Below are 22,048 nucleotides of genomic sequence, written 5' to 3'. Positions count from 1 at the left end.
TGGATTTTAACAGAGTACATTCCTTGCCCCCTGTTTAGAATTTACAGTATGCATGTTTAACTTATTATAGTCTACCCTCAAATCATATTATACCACTTCATGCTATATATTATAACAACCTTCCAACATATACTTTCATCTTCTGCTCCCTTTGAAGTGTACTTGTCATAAAATTTACTTCTTCATATGCTATAAACATCACAATACATACAGCCTGTCTGAATGTCTCTTAAGTAATTTTTGGAATATGAGTGAATGTAAATGGAGTCAGAATAGAGTTTCTGAATTAAATTTATAGAATCAGAAGAGAGATATGAATTAAACATACTGCTTAATTCTCTCTTACTTCAATACTATAACATAATTAATTTTTTTATTGATAAAATATGTATTGAGCACCTGCTATGTGTGAAGCACTTTCTAGGTACTGGAGATACAGTGATGAGGAAAACATTCAAAGTCCCTATGCTCATGAAGCTTATTTTTATTTTTCTTCCCCACTAGAATATATTAGGTAGTGAAAAGTTCATAGTAGGCTATGAAGACAAATGGAGTAGTTCAAGGGGATAGATGCTGATGTCTGTTTTATTTTAGACAGGGTGCTCAGGAATGACATCTGGGGAAGGGCAATTAGGGCAGAGGCCTGAATGAAGAAAGGAGGTTGCCATTCAAATATCTGAACAAAGAGTGTTACAGGAGCTAAAGGTTCAAAAGGCTGTGAGGGCAGGATCATACTTGGTGTGTTCAAAGAACAGCACGAAGATCCTTGTGGCTGGAATAGAGTGAGATTGAGGAAGCATATGCTAGGACACAAGACTGGAGAATTACACAGCCCAGATCCAGTGGCACCTTTTATCGCATGTAAGAACTTAATATAAAATCCAATTTCTAATGGAGGGAACACCATTGGAGAATTTTAAGTGGGAGAATTTTGTGATCTAATTTACTACTAAAAGGATCACTCTAGCTGCTGCAGGGAAGCTAGACTATAGAAGCTAAAATAGAAACCATAAAGCCCAGTTAGAAGGTTACTGTAGTAGGTGGGGTGAGAGACAGTGTAGTCTGGGACTAGAATGGTAGTGATGGAGATGGCAAGAAGTGTTCAAAATCTGAACTGTGTGTCAATAAGAAATGTTGATGGGTGGTCATGGCATGTGAGAGGAAAAAGAGTCACATATGACTTTCAGATTTGGGGCTGGAACAACTGGATAGAGGGTATTACCATTTACTATGATGGGGAGGAATAGGTTGGGGATAGGAAAGGAGTAAGTTAAACCTCAAACATGTTAAATATGAGATGCCTATTAGACACTCCACTTCATTAATGTAATTTAGAAACAAAGGAAATAATAATTTGTAACGCTTTGTGGTTACAAAGCAGGTTCACATAACTTACCTAATTTGAATACTGTTATAACCTTGTGAATCATGAGAGGCAGACTGTGATAATTTCTTAAGCTTTCACTTTCATCTTGGCTGAAGTTATTTTTTCCATCATCTGCTCAAGTATTTTGTTACTCAAGTAAGAATTTCCTGATTTTTTTTTCTGGGCAAGCTGTGAAAGAACAAAGATTTTAATGCCTGACTGATTTAAAATTGCTAAAGTTCTGCCATCTTTATTTCAATTTCATATAAGACTTCAACTAGAAATTTAAGACCAAAGACATATAATCTCCTCCCGATATAGATTATAAAGGGCATTGATATTGTCAGCAAGATTAGAACTGCAAATAAACCAACACAGGTGAATAAATAAAATAAAAGTAAAAATAATAATGATACCACCTAGCATTTGAGTGCTTGTTGTGTCCACACACTGTGCTAAATCCTTACATATACTAAATCAGTGGGATGATGGAATCAACAAGATTTAAACCCAGGCAATCTGATCACAGAGCCAGCACTCCCAACCATCTTCTAACTGGTCTATTGTTTCTAGTTCTCCACTGAAAACTTCCAGAAAGAAGTTTCAATAGAATGGGGGTGGCAGAGATAAAAGTGTTTGAGTTAAAATAGTAGGTGGTGAGAAAGGAAAGTCAGAGAATAGATAATTAGCTTATGACATTTCTTCATTAATCAGATATTTGAGTGCCTATTGTGTGCCAGTGCCCATGCTAGTATCATAAAATCTATGGCATGGTCCCTTCCCTGGACTTCTCAGGCTAGGAAAGGAGACAGAGAAAATAATACTTTGACCGGGAAGCAAGACTCAGGAAAGTTCTGCTTTGCTTCTAAATTTTAGTACAGTGAGACTAGGGCATGTTTATAGAATGAAGGGAAGGAGCCATTATAAGGGAAAATTTGAAGATTCATCACAGACATTGATCTATGAACCTCCAGAAAGTGGTAAATTTCAATAATAGTTCCCTTATGTTCAGAATTTTTAACTTTTAACAGCATAGATGTAAAACATACATATCAATTAGAATCCTAGAACTCTCTCATGGATGTGGTTAATTTGACCACTGTTGATAACTAAATTCAGTTTAAAGAATATTTTAAGTCTGAATTATTTTCTCTGGATGCCCCCATTGACTAAATTTGTAGAAATAGTTCCAATGTAATATTCTTCCCATCCCATTGCTCATCTCTACTTTCTCACAATTTTTGTGCAAATTTCTTCACAATTATTGAGGCATAGCTTATCAAAGGCATTTTTTTCCTATGACAAAAAAATGACTCATAAAATCTAGATGAATTTTTTTTTTGCTTTATTTATTTATTGCCCAAATTCCAAAATCATGGATTCGTAATGCCGGCATGTAGTGATAAAAACAGAGGATTTTTATTACTTAAAATGACAGGATCTTGTTTTTCATATGAATGGTGTTGCTTCAAATGAGGACACAGAAACTAGCAAATGTTGGCTTCTGTTTTTGTTGTACACCTTCCAGAAGTTTTTGACTGAAGACTCTATCCACGTAGTTCTTTCCACAGAGAACTGACTGATACTTGAAGAGTTGTTTTCATTTCTCCAAGAAAAATATGATGCGTCTTTCCGAAGCCTCACTCTTGTTCTTAAATATATATGTTTTTATTTGTGGAGAAGCTATACACAGTAACCGTGTACGGCATTATACGGTAAGAATTTCAGCAATATTATTTTAGCTAGAAAAGCATGCTTAGATCATTTTCAAAATGTATATTAAATTTTAAAAAGATTTATTATACTATAAAATATAATTTATGGAACAATTAAAATGTATGTTTTAAATGCTGAGGCTTGGCTTAAATGATATCATTGTTAAACTTAAGAAACCATAAAGTGAGGGTTGACTCTCAACACATTACTGTGAAAAAATTTGAAAGAAAGTCCTAGGTTAAAAACTAGCTGGCAACTTTCTAATTAATTTTGATAATGAAATAATCTAGTAGGTAATAAAAAAATTCACTTTGCCATTTTTAACTCATCTATAAACTTTTGTACTTCAAATATAGTCCTGTGAGTGATTACCTATGAAATAAGAAAATTTTATTCAAAGCAATGTCAGAATGATATTTAAAATTTTGCATGCAATACTATGAGTAGTTGGGGATTTGAATCTCTACATATTTAAATGCTGGTTTATAATATCTAAATGTTGGGAAATGCATGTACTACTGCATCAGAACCAAATTTCAAATTTTTAAGGTTGAAGCAAGAATAAATTTTATGAAAGTTAGAAAATCATAAAAAATTTAGTTTTCTAAAACACTTGCTAAAAATTTCAGTGCCTTATTTAGATTTGAAAAGCATATAGCTGTAACCTAGGTTTTCGAAAACATCTAGTATGCCAATTATTACAGGACTATGGGGAGAGATCAAAGAGTTAAAGATAGATCTACGTAATAAAATATAAGCATCCTTTTGGGGCAAATGTCTTCATAATTCGATTAGTCCTTTACCTTTTTCTTAATATCTAGGTCAAAGCAGGACAAAGCTTGTTATTTTCTTTTAATAACCCCAAGTATTATGTCTACATAATTTCTGCCAAAATATTTTCATGTTGAAAAAACCAGTCATGTACCAACAAATATGGATACCTTTAGAATGACAGCTATAATTGGCCTTTTAAAATGAATTCTGTTGTTGACTTTGCAAAGCAAAATTCCATGCTAAATTTTGTTTCTCCTTTTACTGATACCTTTCATATCTATGAATACTTCGCTTTTCAAATATGAATATTTTAGCTTCAACAAAAGTGACAAACCTCCTACACATTTCCCCTTGAATTGGGGCCAGGGGATTGGTGACAGAAATAATTAGTGGCAGACAGTCCATTTGGCATAGAAACATTATATGTATCTCAAGGAAACTTTTTAGCACTTTTTCAAGGAAGTTCAAATTGTAAGATTCCTGGAAGATGGATGGCTCAGCACTAAGTGAAATTAAAGGTTAAGATTTAGAGTCATAATTATGGAAAGTAGACCCTAAATAAATCCTTTTGGAATTTGAGAAGGAAAAACGGAGAACGAAAATATTGAATTAGCTTACGTTTATTATTCATATTCAAAATTTACCCTTAAGGCTTATTTGTAGTAGCTTGAGCAAATCAGTGCATTATCATTATCTTTTTTCTACTGTTCATTCTTGTGTATGCTCCAAAATCTTACCTTTCCCTCATAGTCTTCCTACTTATTGTGTAATAGATTCTGTAACATTTTCAGATAGTTTTTCTTATTTCTATTTTTCTCATATAAAGGATTCTCCAGCTGTTAACGTTGTAGACGATGTACCTAATGCAAAAGGTGAAAGTAGAAGTAACGATACTGTTTATATGGAAAACTGTGAGGAATCATGTGAAGTTAGAACAAAAATTACACGAGAGGAAAAACATTTCATGTGTAGTAAGTATTAAAAATAACCAGATGAATAACATTGATTATTTCTAGAGTAGGCATGGGAACAATTTACTTTAGCTTTTTTCTGGATCATTTTATCTATGCTTGATCATCCTAGGCCAGAGGCTTTCTGTGTTTGGGACGCAGTAGGTGCTTCCATTTGGTAAATGAATGAAACTTTCCTCCCTATAGTCATGTGGCATCATTTGACTACAGAGGGAAGGGTGAAACCAGAGGGCACTGACAGTAGCATTGTAGCCATCTAACTAGGGCTATTTCCTTACCATTATCTGAACTACTAGGAAATTTCACCTTTGTTTTGAGGGGGGAATACTAGAAACTAATACGTTCATATGGAGCAAACAGTACAATAGGTTTAATGCAGATTCACAGTTGATTTATCATAGCAAATTATAAAAAAAAAATTAAAGTCTCAATTTTTGTTTAAAACTAGTAACATTGCAGTAATTTTCATGGCCTATTGTATGCATCTAGGACAAGAAGGGGGATCCGAAAGGGAGAAGGTGATGACCTGATCCAGTATGTAACTCTTAGAAGTATGAAAAGTTCACTTTAGTGGAGCTAACTCTATGTGTAACACAAGTGTCTTGGGCTTCTCAAACCAGTGGGTGCAGCTTTAAGCCTAGTAAGACAGATATCTAAATCTAGGAAGAAGCTAATAGAAAGTGAGACACTGAAAATAAAAAAAGAGAAATGAAGCTGGGTAAGACAGATTTTAGAAAATCAAGAATTATTAATGTAATGCTACTGCTAGTGTAAAAGGAACATAGAAATAAAATATTTTGTAAAATAATATATGCAATAATGCATGCAATAATATATGGATTCTTTTGTTATAAAGGCTCTCACTGGTATAATTGGTGAAACTTGCATGAAGTCTGAGAAATAGTAGTCAGTGTTCATCCTGATTTTGTTGGTTATCTTAGACAGGATGTCTCTGGTGGAGGAAATACATGCTGTAATATTCGGGACATCATGGCAACATGTTCTCAAATTATTTAGGAAAAATTTATTTGTATTGTTCTTACGACTTTTATCTGAGTAAAATTTTTTCAAAATAAAAGCTTTTTTTAAAAAGGAAAATATAGAGTAAAAGTTGTCAGAAACCAATTAACCACAACCTTAACCAATTAAGATTTATTTTGTGTGTGTGTTTGCAAGTTATTTGTATAAAAATATAGCATTAAGAGAGAAAAAATCAAAACAAAGTTTTATTTTTAAAATTAACTTACATGATACAGAGTTATTGTCTTTTAACATCTTATATGGTAAGAATTGATGAGTCTTGGACCTCCTGCTTCTACACCTCTCATCTTATAAAGTGAGAATTGATATTCAGAATGTTGTCTCTCAACTATAACAGATTAAGTGATTTAGAGTATTCTGTATTACTAGGAAGCATACTTTCATTAAGAAGGCTTGAAATAATTGTTTTCTTAGTTAATCCTGAGTTAACAAAAAATACTAACCAGAATATGTAATTCTTGAATATTTAGATAAATTGAGATTTTAATGTTTTAGTGTATTTATCCTAAACCATATGAAATTCAATAGTTTTCAATGTAATTCTTTTATATAACTATTATATTTAGCAGCTATTTTTATTATGGTTTAAGGAAATTTGCAAAATTCCATTGTTTCCTACACACGAAGTACCAAAAAACTGCTAAGAAATATGATGGATGATCAACAAGCTTCCTTGGATTATTTGTCTAATCAGGTATGGAATTTTTAGTATTGTGTTCTTATTGTATATGTGCACAGACATCTAATTAGCTGAAGGTACAACCAGGTGCAGGTATGAGATGTTTGTAACATGCATTCATGTTACAAACATCTGTTTAGTGGCTACTATGCTGGAGACACCATAATAAGCCTCCAGCAAACAGAAAGGAATTAAAAAATGGACCTGTCCTTAAGGGGTATACAGTTGATGGAGCAGAAAGTCAGAAAACTGTATTTTTAAAATGTGGATTTGTTATAATGAGGACACCAAAGAGAGAGATCCAAGAAAGCTGCCCAGAGGAGGTAGCCGGTGAGCTGGGTCATAGTCTCAAAGGTTGGGTAAGGAGAATAGGGCAGTCCCACTTTGGGAAACTCCTTGGAGTTGGTGCTGGGGTGGAGTGGCTGGTAAAGTTGAGAGTGTGTAAAGAAACCTGACTAAAGAGGTAGGCAGGAAATAAGTCACCAAGGAGCCACTTAATGTTTGAGCATGGAAATGACATGCTCCGATTGGCAGCTGGTGTTGAAGATGACTGGGGAAAAGCAGAGGAAGGAGGGAGAGACCAAATAAGAACTCGTAGTTTAGGCAAGATAAGAACCGAGCTACAAGAGGGGTCAGATGTAGAAACAGGGGCAATTGTAGGCAATTCTAGGGAGGTAGATGCTACTGAGCTCAGTGACGGATATTTAGCTATGCCTTTCCTACTTTGTTAAAGCTGTAAGGGGTTCAATCTAGAAAAATGGGCATCATTATGTATTTCAGAGCCGGGTAGATAAGAGGCTTAGAGTCATAGAATTCAGCCAAAGGAAGTTTGCTCAAATATAAATTTTCATAAATATATGTTTGTGTGTTTAGGTTAATGAGCTCATGAATCGAGTTCTGCTTTTGACTACAGAAGTTTTTAGAAAACAGTTGGATCCTTTTCCACATAGACCAGTTCAGTCACATGGTAAGAACTCTGGTATCTCAGCCTTGTCATAGTTGTCTTCCATTGCTTAAAATTTTCCTGAACAGTTTGGTGCATTTAAAAGTTTTGTTTAAAAAATACAGTGCACTATTATCTAGCAGGCTGGCAGAGTATCACCTGCCTTTGAGCAAATTACACCAAAGACAATGTGTACTTTCCTAACTTGGGAAACTTTTCCAACTGTTTGAAAGCCATGGCTTTATAAAGATACAGTGAATCAGAGTTCCTCCCATCTGTAAAAAAAATATTTTTGACATGCTTGATATGTTGCAAATTAGGGCATAAAATTTGAAAGGAATAAAAAAGGAACTTAGACAGAAATGAACTTGAAGTCTAATACTTTTTGTAAAAAAATTCACAGTAGTAATTCCTAGATGCTTGGACTTCTAAGAAAAATGCCCTATAAAGCTTACAAATATAAATTAATGCAAAAAATTCCAAGCATAGAAATATTATTGAGGACCCAATATATGATCTTATTCCTTACAAAGTGAATGAACAAACAGTTCCCAAGAATTTCCTGTGCTCAAATACTGACACAGGCACTTGCACGTGTGTTTTAGTTTCCTTGGCTTCACAAGTAGATACTTTGCAATGGGTTGGCTTAAACAATGGCATTTAATGGCTCATGGTTTTGAGATTAGACGTCCAAATCAAGTCCAAGGCCTCATCAAAGCAATGCTTTCTTCCTGAAGTCTGGCGTTCTGGAGTCGCCTGCTGCCATCCTCGGTCCTCAGCTAGTCTGTTACACGGCAATGCACATGGCGGCCTTTCCCGGCCTCTCTGTTCTCTTCTGGGTTCCATTGACTGTCAGCTTTTTGCTTCCCTTGGCTTTCTCTATATATATATCTGAATTTCATTCTGCTTATAAAAGACTCGAGGAATAAGATTAAGCCTATTTTTGAGTGGTGCCACAACTGAACTAAAGTAATCTTATCAAAAGGTCCTGCAACAAGTTTACACCTGCAGGAAGAGATTAAGTTTAAGACCATATTTTTCTGGGGTACACAGCTCAAAAGAACCATGACATGTTATTTTGTTTTTTATTATTTTATTGTGTCTCATCTATTTCTCATACCTGCACCTGGAGAGGGAGTATGCCCATGGCGGAAAGGAGCATGGACTTTGATGTCAGGGTGCCTGGCCACAAATTCCTGATCCTCTGCTTCCTTGACCTGTCTCCTCACTAGTAAAGTGATGGTACCTATCACAGAGGGATGGTGCAAGAATTAAACAAGGAAATATGAAAAACTGTTAATTCAGTGCCTGGCTATAATAAGGGAATATAAAGGCTTGCTATGACCATCAGCAGCAGCAGATAAGGAATATAAAGCCCAGGAAATCTAAATAATCATTTGCATTTATTTGGTAGTAAAGGCAAAGCAGATACTTCAAATTAGATCAGTTCTTCAGTAAGAACTTGTATCATATCTCTGGACGTATAGTTATAAGAATACCCCTTAAAAATTCAGAACAAATGCAACATGCCTTTTCTGTGCCATGGAAATGAAGGGAAAAGCAAACACTTCATAGTTAACTTTCTGTAGCTAACTGTGTGCTGACTACACTGCAAAATATTTTACATAATGCCGTCCTATGTAAATTGTCAGAGTAATGCTATGAAGTAGATATTATTATTCCAATGTTACATGGGAAGAAAATAAGGCTTCAAGTGGTTAAGTAACTTAGTTAACGGTTCTCAGCTAGTTAGGGGTATAACGAGGACTCTAACCCTGGCATCTAGCTCCTGAGGCCGGGCTTTCCCATTTTTGTTGACTTGGACAATGGTGGCTGTAAGGATTGAATTTATTTTATTACATTCATAAAAGATACAACAGAGTAGACTACCTTATAGTAAAATGTAACATCCATATCCATATTTGCATGTTTACAATCCCCTGGGGATGCTTTGGAAAGGGGGATTATGGGGTTCTGTATTTCTAACTGTCATAAACAGAACAGACTATGGCATCGAGTGCAGTTTTTTCTTGGTGAAAAAGTGATTCCCACCCCCTTCAGCTACTGGTAATAGTGGTCTCCAACACTCAGAGTCTCTGAAGTTGAGAAAAGACTAGTCAAGTTGAGAAAAGACTAGTAGTTACCTATCTATTTATTGCTTTGGGTTTTCTCCTCCCCATCTATGTAGATTTTCTCTACGCATTTATGCTCACTAGGATAAGCCTAGGTTCCTGAAAGCTAAGGATTTATTGGTAAAGAGGATGAATAATTTAAAAATGTATCAAATAAGTGTTGATCAGAAATGAAACTTTTAAACAGTATGGAAAAATAATTACTAACAGAGATGTTTTTAGTGAAGATATATTGTAGCATAAGTTCTTTAACTCCTGTTTTTCCACATATTTTCTCCTTATTTCTAAAATTGAAATCGTTTTTCATTTCCAAACAGTTAAAATCATCATATCATTAATGGGAAATATAGTAACTTCAGCTAGCACCTATTAATTCCTTACAATAAAGTGATTAAGTCATAAATATATACTTGAAAATATTGTAAATAATTAATTTTACTTCTTCAGGTTTAGATTGCACTGATATTAAAGATACCATTGGCTCTGTCACCAAGACACCAAGTGGTTTATATATAATTTACCCAGAAGGATCTAGTTACCCCTTTGAGGTAAGTTTCTCCCTTGTCAAGCGGAATAAAACAAATTTTGTTTCAATATTTAATTTTTTCTTGAAAAATTTTTTGCATATTAATAACATTTTGGTTTTCTGGAATTCTAGCCCAAACCACCAACCAGTAAAAGAGGTAGACAGTCGATTTTTCACTTTTATATTTGAGTTTTTATGATTACACTCTTTAAAGTAAATCCATTTGATAAAGGATCCTATATTATCACTACAGCAGGCAAAATTATGCAATATAAATATTTATTTGATTTAATTACCCTATGGCTTTAGAAAATAATGGTGTGCTTTGGTTTGGGGCTTGCTAAAATTACTTTTGATTTCCCTTTCTATACATGGTTATAATTTCTTTTGAAGACAAACAATTTTATGTGATTACATAATAAAGTTATTATAAAAATAAACCTTTCACTGGGGTAAGGCAGATTGGATATTGATCCATTCTTAAATTGCATAAAATATATTATTCATATGTCTAATGGTTATATGCTAGCATTTCTAGCCAAAATGTCTAATAGAAATTATGCATTATTGATGGGTGATTTATTTATATATAGCTTTAATTTATCTTGGTACTTTTTCTTTGTGCTTAAGAAAGTTTATAATACTGGTATTAAACCTTATTGATAGTCTCTATTAAACAATAATTTTGTTTTTCTGAGCCGATACTATCATTTTATCTTTTTAGACTTACTAACATCATTTTTTGAATTCTTAAAAAATGTCAAAAATTTAGGAATTCAGTGGGAAATAACAAAAAAATTACCTAAATTACTTTGCCTACAGATTCAAAAGTCTTGAACAGATGTGGAAAGGGAAAGTTTCTAATTTTGTGAGGAGTGGGATGAATAATTTACCTCTTGTAGGAGAGCGTTGGCTCCCTAATTTCTTCCCTGTTGCCTTTCTTTCTCTCTCTCCATGTGGGAAGTTTCTGAAGGAGAAGGGTTACCCCAGTTTCCTCCCTAGGTCACTTCTATGCGTTCCTTCCCGGGGTGCTCTTAGGGGCATTTTACACAGCACCAACAGACGCACCCATGAGCACCTACTGAGATGGGGCACAGTTCTTGCATTTCTGACTGAAGATGCCAGTCTGAACCCAGGCCTACCAGGCTTGTTGGAGAAAAGGGTAATCAGACACAGGCATGTGGGCATTTGACACTGTAAAAAAAAAAAAAAAAAAAAAAATCAATGTGTTAATGCAAAAGAAAATTTAATTTCTTAAGAAATACATACATACTTCACTGCCACATCAGGCTGGTACTGTTATTACTAAACAGAAAAATATTTGTAACTAGATGAGGAATGAGAGGATAACCTTAAAATGTGACAAAATTTATTTATTTTTAGAAATGACTGATATAGGGACTATAATTCTGTTAATTACAAGTTTGTACTACAGTGTTATTTCTAGACACTTTTAAAAATCTAGATATATTAATGGCATACAATTGCATTGACTTCTCTTTCTCCAGGTTTAAGGATGAAGCAAGGAGTTTTATAATATCAGAGAAGAATGAAAATGATAGTATGCTATTATTTTTGTCTTTTCTATGCCTGTTTTAGGTAATGTGTGACATGGATTACAGAGGAGGTGGATGGACCGTGATACAAAAAAGGATTGATGGGATAATTGATTTCCAAAGGTTGTGGTGTGATTACCTGGATGGATTTGGAGATCTTTTAGGTCAAATTTTAAGTATTTCTCCTCTATCTTTTTTCCATCTTTGGACTACATCATAGACTATGACTCTGTTGGTCAAATCTCTAGTCAAGTTCTCATGATACAAAAATATTAGTTAAATCACTCTTCTGTCATATGTCAAATTATTTAACATAAATAGATCCTTGGTTGGGATCTAGAAATCTTTTTTACAGATATTTGTTGGAATGTGATTTGAATGAAAACTCTAAATTGGATATTTATTAAGTCCATACTATGCACCGAGCATAGTTCTGGTACACATTGCAGGTGCTCACCAACCCTTTGTAGAATAAAATCTGAATGGGCGAGATTGTCATGGACCTTAAAGTTCTTGAGGTGTATGCTGTGTCTTCACAAGCAAATTAAATGGAAAATGAGGTACAATGCTGTAAATATTCAAATCATGTGAACTGGACATATTTTTAATAATGATGTTTTATAAAAATATAAAATCTCACTGTGCTCAAAATTTGAAAAAAATATAAACCCCAGATGAATTATAATATCTGCCCATGTTATTGCCACCTGGCAGCACCACTTTTTTTGATTCCTGCATAATTTTACAATTGTTGGAACTTCTGCAGGTGATTTTGGTAATTTTTGTACTGTTATTTTAACAGGTACTGCTATTAAGTTTTTTGCAAGTATTTTGTTGAGAATTTTTGCATCTATATTCATTAGGGAGATTGGCCTGTAGTTTTCCTTTTGTGTAGAATCTTTGCCTGGTTTTGGTATTAGATTGATGTTAGCTTCATAAAATGAGTTAGTTAGTGTTCCATTTTCTTCAATGTTTTGAAAGAGTTTAAGTAAGATTCTTTTTGGAAAGTTTGGTAGAATTCCCCTGTGAAGCCATCTGGCCCTGGGCATCTATATGTGGGAAGCTTTTTGATGGCTGATTGGATGTCTTTGATTGTGATGGGTTGATTGAGGTCTTCTATTTCTTCTTTGGTCAGTCTAGGTTGTTCATATGTTTCCAGGAAATTGTCCATTTCCTCTACATGATCCAGTTTGTTGGCATACAGTTGTTCATAGTATCCTCTTATAATTTTTTAAATTTCTTCAGGATCCGCAGTAATGTCATCTTTCTCATTCATTATTTTGTTTATATGGGTCTTCTCTCTTTTTGATTTTGTCAGTCTAGCTAGGGGCTTGTCAATCTTGTTGATCTTCTCAAAGAACCAACTTTTGGTGATATTTATCCTCTCTATTGTTTTTTTGTTCTCTATGTCATTTATTTCTGCTTTAGTCCTTGTTACTTCTTTTCTTCTACTTGGTTTAGGATTGGTTTGCTGCTCATTTTCTAGCTTCTTCAGATGATCCATTAGTTCTTTGATTTTGGCTCTTTCTTCCTTTTTAATATATGCATTTAGTGCTATAAATTTCCCCCTCAGTACCGCTTTTGCTGCATCCCATAGGTTTTGGTATGTTGTGTTGTCATTTTCATTCGTCTCTATATATTTAGCAATTTCTCTTGCTATTTCCTCTTTAACCCACTGATTGTTTAGGAGCGTGTTGTTTAACCTTCAGGTATTTGTGAATTTTCTAAGTCTCTGATGGTTATTGACTTCTAATTGTATTCCATTGTGGTCAGAGAATGTGCTTTGAATAATTTCAATTTTTTTAAATTTACTGAGGCTTGTTTTATGTCCCAGAATATGATCTATTCTGGAGAAAGTTCCCTGAGCACTAGAGAAGAATGTGTATCCTGGTGATTTGGGATGTAATGTTCTATATATGTCTGTTAAATCCAATTCATTTATCAGATTGTTTAGGTTTTCAATTTCCTGATTGGTCTTCTGTCTGGTTGATCTATCTATAGGAGAAAGTGATGTGTTGAAGTCTCCCACAATTATTGTGGAAACATCAATTGCTTCCTTTAGTTTTGCCAGTGTTTCTCTCATGTATTTTGTGGCACCTTGATTGGGTGCATAAACATTTATGATTGTTATTTCTTCTCGTTGAATTGCCCCTTTTATTAGTACGTAGTGGCCTTCTTTGTCTCTCATAACATCCTTGCATTTAAAGTCTATTTTATCTGAGATTAATATTGCTACTCCTGCTTTCTTTTGGCTGTAGCTTGCATGAAATATTTTTTTCCATCCTTTCACTTTCAATTTCTTTGTGTCCCTGTGTCTAAGATGAGTCTCTTGTATTCAACATATTGATGGTTCATTTTTTTGGACCCATTCTTTGAATCTATATCTTTTAATTGGGGAGTTTAATCCATTTACAGTCAACGTTATAACCGTGAAGGCATTTCTTGAATCAGCCATCTTATCCTTTGGTTTATGTTTGTCATATATATTTTCCCCCTCTCTCTATTAATGCCCTTTAATGTACCCATACTGAATCTCTTTAGTACTGAACCTTTCTCCATGTCTCTCTCTCCTTCCTTTGTTTCTCTGTTGCTAGAGCTCCCTTTAGTATCTCCAGTAGGGCAGGTCTCTTGTTAGCAAATTCTCTCAGCATTTGTTTGTCTGTGAAAAATTTAAGCTCTCTCTCAAATTTGAAGGAGAGCTTTGCTGGATTAAGAATTCTTGGTTGGAAATTTTTCTCTCTCAGAATTTTAAATACGTCATGCCACTGCCTTCTCGCCTCCATGGTGGCTGCTGAGTAGTCACTACTTAGTCTTATGCTGTTTCCTTTGTATGTGGTGAATTGCTTTTCTCTTGCTGCTTTCAGGACCTGCTCCTTCTCTTCTGTATTTGACAGTGTGATTAGCATATGTCTTGGAGTGGGTTTATTTGGATTTATTCTATTTGGAGTTCACTGGGCATTTATGCTTTGTGTATTTATGGTGTTTAGAAGATTTGGGAAGTTTTCCCCAACAATTTCTTTGAATACTCTTCGTAGACCTTTACCCTGCTCTTCCCCTTCTGGAACACCAATGAGTCTTATATTTGGAGGTTTTATATTATCTATCATATCCCTGAGGTCCACTTCAATTTTTTTAATTTTTTCCTCATTATTTCTTTTGTTCTTTCATTTTCCATTCTATCATCTTCCAGGTCACTGATTCGTTGTTCAGCTTCCTCTAGTCTTGTACTATGAGTGTCCAGAATCTTTTCAATTTGGTCAACAGTTTCTTTAATTTCCGTAAGATCGTCTGTTTTTAAATTTACTCTTGCAATTTCTTCTTTATGCTCTTCTAGGGTCTTCTTGATGTCCTTTATATCCTGTGCCATGGCCTTATTGTTCATATTTAGTTCTTTGATTAATTGCTCCAAGTACTGTGTCTCCTCTGATCTTTTGATTTGGGGGCTTGGGCTTGGGTTATCCATATCATCTGATTCTTTCATATGCTTTAAAATTTTCTGTTGTTTTTGGCCTCGGCATTTGATTAACTTGATAGTGTTCTTTTAGGATTTGTAGACCAATTAAAACCCTTATCTCTAATTTGCCAGATCTACAGCTTCGTGGAGTACACTTTCTCTAACTAACCAGCAGGTGGCATCCACAAGCCACCTGTTCTCCATGCGCCAGTTCTCCCCTGCTTTGTCTTTGTGGTGAGTGGGGGTGTGAGTCTTGTGGGGTCCAATTGGTGTACCAAGCTTGCGTGTGTAGTTGGTGTTTCCCGCCCTGTATATGGGGCATGTGTCTGGGCAGTCAGGGAGGGGGGCGGCTCTAACAATCAAATCTCCCTGGTGTTCCTATAGATTTAAAGCTGCTGCAATAGTCTAACCCTTCAGTTCAGTCTTGCCACAGTTTGTCTCTGCCGCTGACCCACAAGTCCTTGGTATTGGTGTATGGCCCCTGAGACTTGTGAGTGGGTCCCTTTTCCAGGCCATGCACTCCCAGGTCCTCTGTTGAGGGATGACTGTGCTATGTCACAGGTGAGCGCCATATCCCGAGGGCAGTTCTGGGCTGCCGGTCTGTGTAGGGAAGCTCCCAGTCTGCTGAAAGGATGGCTGAATGGGGCGTGTTAATTCACACTGCTCTGCCTTCCCAACTCTGGGAAAAGGAGCTGAGGATGCAAGGAAGGCTAATGTCCACACTTGATTTTGTTCTGTGTGCATGTGTTATTGGAAGCACTTCCCATCACAATGGGTTGTCTGGGGCAGCTCTGGGCTCTGGGGCCGGTGATGGGCAGGAGTGTTCCCTGCCCACCAGGAAGATGGCTGTGAAAGGATGCCCCCCTTTTCTTGGGAAGTTTGTGGTGTTTAGTGAATTTTCTCAGCCACTGAACTTATTTCCTTGTGTCTCAGAGCTCTCTTAGTTCTGTTCTTGTCTTGACTTGCCCAAATTGCAAGTCTTTGAGGCTCTCTGTATTGGGCTTTTTAGAGTAATTGTTTTAGAAAAAGAGAAAAAGATTAAAAAAAAAAAAAAAAAAAAAAAAGGAAAGGCCCTCCTTGCAGATCTGATGGGTTATTGAAATGCTAAGAGACAAGGAAATTAGGGCCATTAAGGAATGGTCCAGGTGGCAGAGAAACTGGTTTTTCTTCTGGATTTGCATATGAGCCTGACTCTGCCTGAGCTCTGCCCTTCCCAGTTCTATGTTCACCAGAACTCCAAAAAGCCTCTGCTTTTATTTTTGGGTTTTTCTTGTTGTTTTTGCTATCCCTATCCCTTCTCCGCCGTGCTTGCTGCTCCTGGATTCTCTGATGTCTGGTCTCAGTCTATCTGTGATTGGAGTTTGGATCAGTAGAATGAGTTTCCGATAAGAGCCGCCACTGCAGTTCTCCCTCCTCGTTCCCCAGCGCTGACGGCCCCTCCTCCCACGGGACTGAGCCTGGCAGAGAGGGGCGCAGGTCCCCTGGCCGCAAAAACTTACAGATTTTGCTGATCTCAGCAGTTCCACATGTTCATGAGTGTTGTATGAAGTATGCCCAAAGTCAAGTTGCTCTGTGATGTCTGGTTCACTCAGTTCCTGGCTTTCTACCTACTGCCCTGAAGGAGTAACTAAAACCTACACCTCACCACTCTGCCATCTTGCCCTGCCTCCACGTTTTTAAACTTTTAATATCCTATGGATTCAGTAAGATATAGCGTTAATCCGGGTGTTAAAAACTCTACTGGATGCCAACAATTTAAAAATGGACATTAATTGTAATAAAATGTTATGAATAAGGCCAAATAACTACCATGGTATGATATTTTCTCACCATTACCTCTAATTCCTATTGAGTGCTTCCTCTTGAAAGAAAAGTCAAAGATCTATAGGCTGTCAATGGTCATATTCTTTATTTGTGCTTATTTCTAGAGCAAATTATATGAATTTTGAATAATAAGGTCTTCAGCAAATTTCCTTCATATAAAATGTGGCTGCTTTGTACTTCATGTGTTTTTTTAAAAATAAACTTGGGATTAAGGAAATATATTGTCTTAAACTTGAGGTTGGGTTAGAGGAGAAAGATGGCAGGGACCCTTAAACTGGAAAGTTATAGACTGTGTGTGAAAGAGTAAATTGACCCATTAGGAACCCACCTATTTTACTATGCTCCCTTTCTTCCTGTACTTTTGCAGAATATTTTCAATTTTAGGTGAATGTAAAGCTGAAATTCCCCTGTTAGCAAGCCCTGGAGAGTTAGAGTTTTAAGTTTGGATGCAGTCAAACTATTCCCCAACTTGTTGACTAGATCTGGTCTCCCTTCAGTAATCTCATATTTCAAGTGGAGAGATCTATCTCAGAGCAGAATGTACACATTTAGGGTATGACATGTTGCATAGGGGGAGGGAGAAAGCTGCTGGCTAGAATATGCATGCAAGAAGTATGCAATCTGAACTAGAGAGTTTAATAACTAATCCTAGAACTATAATGGTCCTTGTAATATTGACTTTAAACCTGGGGTTACTTCAGTGTTGCTACATGATGTTTCCAGTCTTGATTGACAAGCTCCATATAACAAAGATATATTTGTTCAGAAAGTATTCCCCAAGAAAGAAAAAAATATTTTCAATACAGCATTTTCAGGAAATGTTTATTTAGGAGTTGCTGATTTGGAAGTTAAACCTCCTACATTTATTGGGTGCACATCAGTTTATTACCTGCCATAGTATTTAGACTTGCTTTTTGTTGACATGTGTTAATGTAAAACTTGACTTTTTACCTTATTATTATTTAAATGAACAATTGGGTTTCTTTTGAGGAGATAAAAATGAAACAGAGTCTGGTTATCCCCAGCCTAGTGAAGTAGAAGTGAGTGGATTTCTTTTTGGTAAACTAGTTAAAAATTGATCATTTCAGCTAGGGCCACCTGTTCCCCTCAAATTATGTAGGTACTCCATCTCAGATTTATTGAAACACCAAGTAACATCAAACATTGAATAATAAAGGGCTATTATAATTTGTATTAAAATATATTAAAACAAAACATCTTTTTTTTTGCAGGAGAATTTTGGTTAGGACTGAAAAAGATTTTTTATATTGTAAATCAGAAAAATACCAGTTTTATGCTTTATGTGGCTTTGGAATCTGAAGATGACACATTAGCTTATGCATCATATGATAATTTTTGGCTAGAGGATGAAACAAGATTTTTTAAAATGCACTTAGGACAGTATTCAGGAAATGCTGGTAAGTTTTTTTATTTGTATAATTATCCGGGAGATTTAAATACTATTGACTCAATATTAGGTGAAAATAAAACAATAGATTTCTTTTGGTATATGACACATAACTGATAATAGAATATATAGGGAATGAGGCAACTGGCTGTCTTGAGGTTTGAAACTCTGCTGTGATCACTGTACCATCTCATGATTTTGAGGTGCTTTATACTCTTAAAATTGCCATATTTAATCTCAGTTGCTTAAATATAGAGAGACTGTTGTGTAGGCTGGGGAAATTCACATTTTCAAGTTCAGAGAGGAAGACATTTAGAATTTATAGAATGTTAGAGCTGATCACTATTCTTCTCACTTTATAGGTGAAGAAAACTAAAAGATTAAGTGACTAGCCTAAAATTCCCAGCCCAAAACATCTGAGCCAGGGCAAGAATCCAGGTTGACCGAACAATTCATTTAGTGGTCTTTTCACTATACCTTGGTGTACTTACTCATTTCCAAGTAATTTTAATTTGTTAAAATTTCAAAATACTTGATGTTAAATTTATATATTGATGCTGAAATTTTAAAGGCACTTGAAATACAAAATACTAAATTTGACTCCTATGTTGTTAATCTTGGTATTTTTCATTATATATATTCAGTATTAGAAATCTAAAAATGAATGAGTTGTGTTCCCAGTTCTCTAACTGATTATAGAGTACAGGGTGAGATAGATAAAACAGAAGACATAGAATTCTGATAGAGCTTTGGGGGTGAGAAGAATGCTAGAATGATTCCAGTTTGTTGCACCCAGAAAATCTTCATGGAATGGTAGTTTCAACAAAGGGTTAATGTAAGATTCAACTTGGGAAGTTTTTTGAAAGTACAGACTCCTGGAGAATCTGATTAGTAAATTTGGGCTCAGGTGTCTGCATTCTCCAGATGGATATGTTGGCTCCATTTCAGTTGAAAACCATTGAGCTGTACTTGGAGGAATGGACTGGCTTTTGGCAGTGAAGACTGGCAAAGGGAGCAGATTGAGTCAAAGCAGGAAGGAAGGAAAATTACAGGGCATGGAGACTTGTCTGGTATGGTTGGAATCTATGACATCTGTGGGGATTTAGGATGGGGATATTAGGTGAAAGTTTTAAATTCAAATCTTGATACATAGGGAAAAATTTAAAGAGTCACAATACACAATTTTCAATAATTCATCTCTAAAAATGTAAAGAAGTATCTAAATATGGAACATACTATGTTAGGAAAAGTTATGTGGGAGTTTTCTAAAAGGCAACTAGCATCTAATCAGAGGATAAATTTATAATGGTAAAAGTTTTTTCATTACAAAAATATCAAATTTTGCCATGCCCTAGTCTACATTTTCCCTACAATGTTAAGTAACTTTTAACTGTTGATCACATAATATGATTAAAATAGCTTAAGAAAAAAGAGGCAGTACAATGTAAAGATAGAAACATAGATAAGACAAGATCATGTGTGAAGTAGTGGTGGGCCACAAATTTGCCTTTGAGTTCAGAGCAAAAACAGAAATATGAAATTAGAACATTTGAGCAACACAGCTGTTCCATGAGAAGTATAAATACTTCTGATTCTAAAACATGAGGAATTCCTCTGAGTTCTCAGAGAAAACAGTGTCATGTTCTCCACCCACATTCTCACAGAAAACATGTAGGGAGTTTCAAAGGGCTATTTCTTAAGAAATAGACCTATGCATTATATTTTTAAAATATAATCCAATGAGGAGCCCTGAACATGTGTGATCCTTCTGATGGTTGGACTTGATCCAGGGAGAGTATCTGTGGGATGTTCACCTAATTTAGGCAATGTCCTATAAGTGTTGTCTCTCTTATTGAAACTTTTGAAAGCTATTGCACTGTGGGGTGCTAAAGACAATATTCTCCCTGACAAATATCTGTAATCTGGCTATTTTGGTTCCCATGAAGTGTAGAGTTAGAGGCTTTAAAAACCAATAGAGCTAGGATATAGGATAGGCCACCACCATTAATGAAGTTCTTTTCAAAGACGTGTCTCAAGAGATGCCAAATACTCTTAAAGCATAATGAAACAAACATGGGCTTTGGTTTCTCCAAAGATTTTCACATGGCTTCTCTTTTAGTTAGTGTTTCAAACTTATTAGCCATAGTTAATTATAACTGTACTATCACTATCATCTATAGGTAGAATCTAGGTGCTAGAATTTAATTAGAATCTTCTCATTTTGTAGAGTTTTATAAAACAAAGCATGACTCCTGCCATTGCAACTTAGTTAACTGGGTTGCCTTGGGCAAGATTCTTTGAAGGGTTTTTGTGAAGGTCAGGGACACCGTACATATAATGCCCAATGTAAGCTCTTTCAAAATGCTATTGTTTTAACTACTGTCTGATTAGTGTAAATCATGTGGAGAGTCAAGAAGAAAAGACACCCTTTAGGGGTGTATCTGATTTTTTTCTAAGGGCATTAGACATTTTATGTAAATTTGGTGGCCCCTAAATAAAAACCAAACAACTTTTGCACTTACAAATCCAAGTCTCTTAAATGTAGAAGTTTTAATTTCTTCTATAATGGCTCTATCTAAAGTGATATAAAATGGCAGCAGAGATGAAAACCTATTATGTGTAAAGTATTTTCTTTTCCTAAATCACTAATCACCATGTTAGTCTTCCCCAAAGTATGACAGGCCGATATGCCATCATTTTTGGCCTAAATAAACTGAGTATGTCTACATAACCAAAATTTCCATTTTGAATTGTGATTTTATATCAACAATCGATTAGAGTAATGAAAAATAGCCTCTAAATTCAGTCATTTAAAATATTTAAAATAAAAATATTTTACCTAGGTGATGCATTCCGGGGCCTCAGAAAGGAAGATAATCAAAATGCAATGCCTTTCAGCACAGCAGATGTTGATAATGACGGGTGTCGCCCAGTTTGCCTGGTCAATGGTCAGTCTGTGAAGAGCTGCAGTCACTTCAATAACAACACTGGATGGTGGTTCAACCAGTGTGGCTTGGCAAACCTGAATGGCATTCATCACTTCCCTGGAAAATTGCTTGCAACTGGAATCCAGTGGGGCACATGGACCAAAAACAACTTACCCGTCAAAATTAAATCTGTTTCAATGAAAATTAGAAGAACTTACAATCCATATTTTAAGTAATCTCATTTTAAATTTTAATGCAAGTTCCACAGTTATTTTTGATAATGTATAAAAGATTTTATATAGCTTCTCTTTGTATGTAGGGTTTCAAACATATTAGCTAAGATTTAACTATAGATGGCATTATGTGTTATGGATTTAATTAGAATCCTTTAATTTTGTTGAGTTTAATAAAACAAAACATGGCTCATTGTATGTTTTTACTACTAACCTTTTTAACAATTGATAATTAAATTTGTTTTAAGTGAATTACAACTTGCTTTATTGGAGTCTACAGTGCTTTCAAGGATTTTCCCTTTCCTTTGAAGTATGTAAACCATAGAAGATTGTTCAGAAAATTGAAGAGAGTCTTATATTCATCTATACTAAGTGGTTAACTATATACTCTGAAGGTAATTTCTGTTGAAGACAATTATAAGGAATAAGTTTCATGCACATTTATATATAAACTCCACATGGTTTTAAAAACCCACTCTTTCCAGGTGATACAATATT

The 22,048-nt window shown here is 35.2% G+C and overlaps 1 protein-coding gene across 1 annotated transcript; it reads left to right on the top strand.

Annotated features, from left to right (window-relative positions):
• The first annotated feature begins 2,985 nt into the window (after positions 1-2,985).
• Positions 2,986-21,553, top strand: ANGPTL5 (angiopoietin like 5). The gene is made up of 8 exons (XM_037841885.1): positions 2,986-3,081; positions 4,683-4,827; positions 6,459-6,562; positions 7,421-7,514; positions 10,070-10,170; positions 11,748-11,868; positions 18,215-18,400; positions 21,234-21,553. Exons 1-8 carry the CDS (start codon positions 2,986-2,988, stop codon positions 21,551-21,553), a joined length of 1,167 nt encoding a protein of 388 aa, XP_037697813.1.
• The last annotated feature ends 495 nt before the right edge of the window (positions 21,554-22,048 follow it).

The sequence above is a fragment of the Choloepus didactylus genome, chromosome 6 (assembly GCF_015220235.1).
Source record: "Choloepus didactylus isolate mChoDid1 chromosome 6, mChoDid1.pri, whole genome shotgun sequence".
NCBI classification, from domain to species: domain Eukaryota; kingdom Metazoa; phylum Chordata; class Mammalia; order Pilosa; family Megalonychidae; genus Choloepus; species Choloepus didactylus.
Note: the sequence above shows the minus strand (reverse complement) of the source record. Positions and strands in the feature narration are given on the sequence as shown.